The sequence below is a fragment of the Montipora capricornis genome, chromosome 2, assembly GCF_036669925.1.
Source record: "Montipora capricornis isolate CH-2021 chromosome 2, ASM3666992v2, whole genome shotgun sequence".
Taxonomy (NCBI): Eukaryota; Metazoa; Cnidaria; class Anthozoa; order Scleractinia; family Acroporidae; genus Montipora; species Montipora capricornis.
In genome coordinates this window covers 32,049,167-32,056,666 of record NC_090884.1, presented here as the reverse complement: position 1 = coordinate 32,056,666, position 7,500 = coordinate 32,049,167, and the positions used below count along the sequence as shown (strand labels likewise).

Genomic DNA, 7,500 nt, shown 5'->3' with positions numbered 1-7,500 from the left:
TGCTTCTTTAAAGTGCTTTTGTCATATAAATAAAACACTTTCCACTGGACCGGTTCATGCCGGCAGTGGGTGTTAATGGTCCTCCATACGAAACATCAAACTCTCACAAAGGCTTGGTTTACGAAAAAATGACGTTAAAACTCAACGCGTAAGAATGCACTTAAGCGTACAGTACCGGTCAGTTTCGGGCTTTCATTCTGTTAAACTCGTGTCTTGCCAGTTCATACGCTGTATTCACACACTGCATTATTATAATTATTTGAGTTTTTGTTGCCCAGCGTTTCTTTATAAATTACAAAACTACAACTATAGGGTGCAAATATTGACATATGTAATCAATGTGTCGAAATGCGTGATATAACGATTTTACGAGACAGGATTCTCTCCAGTGCTCTCAGTACTATTTCAGTTACTATAGAACCGTTAAGAGGTTTTTGAGTTGGTATACATGTCCCCTGCTTCCTTCGTTTGGGTTGACTTTCATCCTCGTGAATTATGAATACGTGCTCAAATGCAATGGTTAGGAAACTTCTAATGTCAAGCGTCGAGTATTCAAAAACGTAAGAACGTAAAAACATAAGATACTATGGAATACCTTTTATTTATTTTACGACCCCTTATGTATCAAATATCTCTAACGACAAGTCGAAAGAATGGGTGAGAGCAAAAACTGAGAAAGTTTCGGTACGGGCTGAAGAGCTTCCTTAAAAAAGGTCACTGCTTTCTTGAGGATATCAGGGCCTTCCATGATTTCTTCTGTTGGCTGTGAAACTCAATTTAATCTCTTCCTTCCTCTCACGCAGTAAACTTCATTGATAAAAAGCATTTTGATACTCACAGTGTAGCTTCCTCTGGCAATGAAATGAGAGATTTTCTGAAAAGCATAAATGGAGAGTAAGTCATATTTATAAGTTAGCTTTCTTTTTTGCTAATTAGCTAGTAAGCTAATTAAGAAATCTCAAAGTTTTTTTTATGAGATCCCTGCAAAAAGACATGTTCTTTCTAGTTTTCTCAAGGTTATGGGTAAGCGTAACCACAACCCCCCTTCAGGCGATGGATGGGCTTAAACACATCATCACTTGTCCCAGTGGGCCTTTCCATACCACGTACGTGTTGTACTTTACCTTCGTAATACTTTACGCGACAGCTCTTGCGCTCTCGATTGACTAAATTCCTTAGATGGTTGAACTCTACTCGGTTTCATCTGCCATTTGGCGCTTTCAAATCAGCTTCTTCAAGGTGGAATTTACCTATAGTGGCCCTGCATCATTTGCAGGGACACAGGCAAGGGTAATAACCCTGGATTTAACGTAGCTCAACAGACGAGTCAAACATAGTGCCAAAGTCAAATGCGATTCCTCCCGCTGTTAAAATAAATGAATTTGACGTTTTGTTCAAAATAAGTTAATCCGGATGACTGAATAATGTCGCGCAGAAATCGACATTGGCTCGATGTGCTCGTTGAAATAAGTTCATGGAATGACGTGTGATTCAAACGTTGGGCTTATATTGATCATATTTTAATGAGGTCAGTTCGACAAGACGATGACCCAAAGTTGAAATTTCGTTATAGGCCAAAAATCATCACTGAGATCTTTCTTAAGCGTAAGAAGTGTTATCCTTTTTTACTGTAGTAAAATCGTTCTGATTGCGACTCAAGATACTGCTGAAAAATACTGGCTTCCAGCCAAACCCGCCCTCATCAAACTAGGTGGAACTGAACCTATCTTGATGGAATTTCGAGGATCCTTTGCTTTTATCGGATACGCAGGAAACAAAAAGCCATCCTGGATTGCACAAGAACAAAGGCCAAGAGGAAAAGGTCCCTCTGTGATCCACCTTAGAATTCCCCTTCAACAAAGTCCTCCTGGTAAGCATTTGTCAATCTATAAATGCGTACATTATAAAATTCAGTAATACGATCATGAATGTGCGCCCCTGAAGTTTTTCTCCTTTTTGCAGCCTTATTGGGTATAAGTTAATTACTCAATAGATCACAAGTTTCTATGGTTTATAGGCTGATAAACCCCGCGGGATGTTGGAAGACCACGAGAAGAATGTCGGCTTTAACAATAAAGGGAATATTTGTGATATTCCGGAAATCGAGTTTGCATCCAATAGCTGGAGATCTGAACATAACTGAAAAACTCCAGGCTTGAACTGTGTTTTTCCAGGTTTCTTCACAACTGTTTAGTTTTTCCGATGACTAGGATGACCTTTCTCTTCGAAAATCGTTACATGTCCATGGTTCCAGTTTTTGAATTTCCCGCATCCTCCAGTCCATCATTCCACTTTATTGTGGATAAAATTCAAAGCAAACCTGAAGAAGGAAAATGATGATTAAAACTTGGTAACTCCGGCAACGTCAGAGGTCATTCGAATCTCTGATTACTGGAACGCTGCAGTTCAAAACCACCCAACTCAGTGTCTTCTGTTTTTGTGTAGCACGTACCACAGTCATCCCAGTTTACGCTCACGGGACGTCTAGTTCATTTTAAACTCTACGTGACAACTGAGAGAGATCGAGACGTCTTGTATCGGTTACTACAACTCCAAACTCTAATAAAGATTTTATGTCTCTTTGTTTTCTCATTTAGAACCAAGAATGAACATCTTTGTGCGTAGCGAAGGCTGCGAAGATCCTGGAAGAACTGGCTGTGGAACAGCCTTCATTAAAGTTAACCAACAAGGGTATTCCCTTCATTCAAGAGGAATGAATGTCGTCATTTTTTCCGCAGAAGGTACATTGATTTATGACGTGGTTGTTGTAACTGTTGCTCACCAAAAGTTCAAAACATCGGTTTTAATTAGTTTTCTTTGTTTTTTGCATGATAACCCTTCTCTATATTCTGGCAAAACAGAAGTTTTTCCGATTTTTAAGCAACAACATTTCATCGAAAACTGACAAAAGATATAATTCAGTGAAACATTCTACTCCTCTTCCTTCTTTTTTCTTATCCTTCTCATGAACCTCATGGTTTTAGCCCAAAGCAAATTTACATTGCATTCTTATGAACAAATGGCAAATACATAGGTAACGTTCCACTTGAATTTGCTCGCTCCTCTTCCCTTTACTGCAGGCGTGTTCCTCGAAACCAGAGCATTTGACAATCACGGTATACCCACAGCTGGTACAAGTGCAGCAAATTATCTGAATAGTCTGTCAGGAGAGTAAGTATTCCAACTTATAACGATCCTGCTGAAAGAAAAAGCAATCTAAAGAGTTCTGTTAAGTTTCTGAGTCATTCTCTCTGATCATGAAGACCAGCGAATGTTCTAATGTATTCTGAAAATTATATCACTGATCTACTATATCTGTATTCTAAACATGCTAGAACTGGTAATGAAACATGCAACATCAACAGCATTGAACAGGTAATAAGAAGGACGTGGGTTCGACTCCTGCATATTATAGGGGCATTCGGGTTTTTATCAATTTTATCTGAGGCATCACCGAAACTTTAGTAAAGGCTGTGATTTTAGGAAGATAATAAACAAAACACTAATGTACTTTGAAGCGCTGCGAGAGCGCATTTTAGAAAAAAATTACTTGAGACATTGAAATATCACATTATACAAAGTTCAGTCCATCTGAGTTCTTGTAACTATCGTTCAATTACTAGGAAAATCGTTCTCGCTGCAACTCAAGACGAAGCATACCATAAAAGTGGACCTGTTCTTGGTGCGCTGCCCAGAATTGGCATGAAACTTCCGATTACTTTTGGCTATCGCGGTTCCCTCGCTTTAATAGGTTACGCAGGTTCATACAAGCCATCGTGGATCACCCAAGCGCATGCTTTAAGGGGGTTAGGTCCAAGCACAGTGACAGCATCGATTGCACCAGGTAGAGTCTTTTTTTTTCTTTGCAGGCTTGGGACCAAATTTCAAATCTTGTAGCAATCTTACAGCAATCTTATAGACGAAAGACAGATAAATAGATATTCATAGAATTTTGCGTTCGTTAAGGTCAAATTGCAATGGCGTTAGTGGAAAAGACAATTTTATAGGATGTTGTTTTTCTTCTCAAGGCAAAGTCATTTGATTGGATAAAACGAACACGTATTTCACTTATCACGCAAAAATCCTTTCCAAAAAGAGCTCTGCTAATGTACCAACCCAGTGGTAAAGATGGACTCTCCTAATAAACCTCACTGATTTTTAGGATCCCTATACTCGCATATCTCCCAACATCTGGGCAAAATAATTTTATATCCTATTATTTTATAGTTAACGTGCTCGACATCCACATTCGAAGCGAAGGATGCAATGATCCCGGTAAAACTACAGGAACATGTGGAATCGCTTACATCTATGTAAACGGGGTGGATAAATCGCCTCACACACGAGGACACAACGTTGTTATATTGGACGCCAGAACAGGTATGATTTCTTCAACGACGAAGTTTTTCCCGTGTCGCCATAAGATTTTAAGCTGGGTTTTCTAGGAAACCCCGAATGAGAATTTGGAATCCGCATGCAACCATACCACTCTCTGCCTTCATAGATCTCCAGATATGCAGGTATTATGATGCACTGAAGGCTGTATTGATGTAAACGTCACAAAATGCCTCCTTGTTCTTCTCCTCATTTCAACATCACCCACATATGGGAATACAGGCAATTAACGTCACAAAGTGTCCACCAAAATTCAGTTCTCAAGAAACGATAATTAGTATCACCCAACTAGTGGACTAATGAAAATCCTGCATTTTGATTGGCTACACTACGAAATGACTATTAGTAATAGTCCTCGAGTATCGAAAAGCGTTTTATCCCGGCCAAATAATTATTTCTTCAACTTGCATTCGCTAACTTTGTTATTGCCTTTTCTGTCCAACTAGTTGGGTGATACTAAAACAATTAGACACTTCGCCCTCAAGGGCCACGGGTCAATATCCCATGAGGCGAAGCCGAATTGTTAAATAGCTAATTGTTAAATAGCTGCATTCGCACAAAGAATCTCCTCTGAAGGGTAGACTGATGCACTCGCCCTCCTCCAGTGTGGCCCGGCTTCGATTTCCGGACTCCTCTAGCGGTTGGCTCCATCAACAAAAACAGTCAATTTATTTGATCTGCTAGGATTTCCACTCTGTGGATTTCATGTGATTTGATTTAATATTACAGTCTCCCCAACTGGTAAAGCACTTGTGCTCAAGTAAAAAATCTAGAGACTTTAATTAAGTGGTTATTATATTGTTAGTATGATTTGTTCAAGAAACTGCGCAAACTCTGTGTTAGATTCGAAAACATTGATACGGATTTTTACTTAAAGAGCAGCATTTGGGGGACACTTTGAGACGTTTTTTTGTCTGTATTCCGCGACATGAGTGAGGTTGAAGTCGGGGAGAAGAGCAAGGGGACACTTCATGACGCTTATTGAAATCCGAGTGCATCTAATTATGTGCATTTCTGGACATATTTGCACTTTTCGCAAAAGGAAAGTTGAGGTATTTGCATAAATTATTACGGTACATACATTGATTTATCAAAAGGGTGAGAGTACAAGGAGAATAAGAATTTTGGCGACTCAACTGGATTGAAAACTGTCAGTGGTAGAAATACTCAATTCAACAGGCGTAGCCTCGGGGCGCGGGCAGATCAAAACTTCGCTATTTAAAATAAGCATCAAAATAAGTGTTATGGGTCATTGTAGGAGTCAGATCATTTAAGGTTATTCCTCAGAAACAAATATTGTCGAACGATTTTCTTGAAACTTTCCCTGAATGTTCCCTACCAATCCCTGTTTTGAGAACTACATTAAAAAGGATATGTCACCGTGCTTGCTTAAGAGATATAATGGGCCAATCTTACCCCATTGATGCCTGAACTGATACTAATCACGCGCGTTATTTCATCGGCTCAGGGTACATCTCGAGGGAACTAAACGGGAGGGTTTTTAAAGTAACACTTGAAAAAACACCTGACAGTAGAAAGTCTACAACATATGGAACACTGCCTCATGTAGTTTATGGAAAAATCACTCAACTTAAAACGACGTCGACTCAAAACGTTTCTCTAGTCGCTGTTTTCAAGATCATAATTTACATCCTTACATCATTTTTTCCTTCCGATAATTAATCCTTTTTGTTGTAAAGGGGATAATATGTACACCAAACTTATGGAATAAAAAATATAGGTCATCGTGCTCGTTTAAGAGTAAAACACCATCGTACGTATACCTGTCTATCTCGATTATCGAAACAGCAAAATTCGTCATGTTCTCGGAATGCGCACGATTATTCGCAAACAATTATGGGTTATTCACAACTTCTCTCATGTGCTTTGAGAAATGTTTCAGTGTGTATGATCGACTACGCCATATTTACAATGTTGCAGATTTGATCCAATTTATAAATATTGACACACATATAAGCTGTACATGATGCGCAGTGTAATACTGAGACTTTTTCATGACTACATGTGTCTGTCTAAGTGGCTTCAATGTTCAGGGATGCTTCCGATCCTTTCAACGCTTATCTTGAAAAACCCACAGGCGATTTAAAACCAAAATATCGTCCAAATAACACCCTGCCCGGTGGTGATTGACTAACTTATGCATTGATTGGTTGCTTAATTTTCGTTATAGGTGCTGTTGTTGGGGCAAGGGCTTTTGACACTCTCGTAGATAGCTCATCTGGGAACAACTTGGCTAACTACCTTGACAGCTTCGTTGGAGAGTAAAAAATAATTTTTTTCTCTATCAATTAGTTTTGATGTTGAGATTAGTCCGTCTGTAACTCACTTTGTCAGTCAGTATTTCATCCATTCCGTTAGTTTACCAGTGATCTAGTGTCACTGAGCTAGTGATCATGAGTCAGTTAGCCAGTTATTGAGTCAACACGTCAGTGAAACAGTGAGATAGAGCCATTCAGTGAGCTAGTGATCGTGCCAGTCAGTAAGATAGTTATCACGGGTCAGTCGGCCAGTCACTGACTTGATAAGTCAGCGAAACAGTCAGTCTTTCAGTCAGTTCTGTTGGTCAGTCAGTCCGGTGTACAGTCTTTCCCCTATCAATCAGCAACAGCTATTTCGTCAAAAATTGCTTGCTACACATTTGTCAGAACATAAAATAGATGTCTTCGATCCAATGTCTTCTCTTATATTGTCGGTATATTCATCCATCTTTATTAGTGTATTTTCGTTTACACTGCAGTTATATCGTTTTGGTTGCAATTCAAGATGAAGGCTCAAAATACATAGGACCAGCGGTGCCTGCACTCAAGAGAAAAGGTGCTGTAGATCCAATAGTCACTGACTTTCGTGGATCATTTGCGTTGGCGGGATACGCACAAGTCAACAAACCATCCTGGGTTACCCAGGAAAGGAAGATGTCAGGGAAAGGACCCAGTGAGATCAGAATAAAAGTACCACTCATATTAGCTCGTAAGGACACCTTTGAACGCTATTAAAATCTATGTGTGTTAATGTTTACCTACACCTAAATAATTACAGGTATACGAATTTCTTCTTGGATGTTTTTCTATATTTATAATGGCAATT

General features: G+C 39.3%; 1 protein-coding gene across 2 annotated transcripts in view; it reads left to right on the top strand.

Moving 5' to 3' along the window:
• Positions 1 to 7,500, top strand: part of LOC138018486 (uncharacterized) — a 40,572-nt gene that overhangs the window by 6,431 nt on the left and 26,641 nt on the right. For both annotated transcript variants that reach the window (XM_068865120.1, XM_068865128.1), the window contains exons 5-12: positions 804 to 894; positions 1,635 to 1,870; positions 2,598 to 2,741; positions 3,081 to 3,171; positions 3,624 to 3,844; positions 4,228 to 4,380; positions 6,587 to 6,677; positions 7,154 to 7,383. In XM_068865120.1, the coding sequence (XP_068721221.1) occupies positions 804 to 894; positions 1,635 to 1,870; positions 2,598 to 2,741; positions 3,081 to 3,171; positions 3,624 to 3,844; positions 4,228 to 4,380; positions 6,587 to 6,677; positions 7,154 to 7,383 (1,257 nt within the window). The remainder of the gene's footprint in view (positions 1 to 803; positions 895 to 1,634; positions 1,871 to 2,597; positions 2,742 to 3,080; positions 3,172 to 3,623; positions 3,845 to 4,227; positions 4,381 to 6,586; positions 6,678 to 7,153; positions 7,384 to 7,500) is intronic.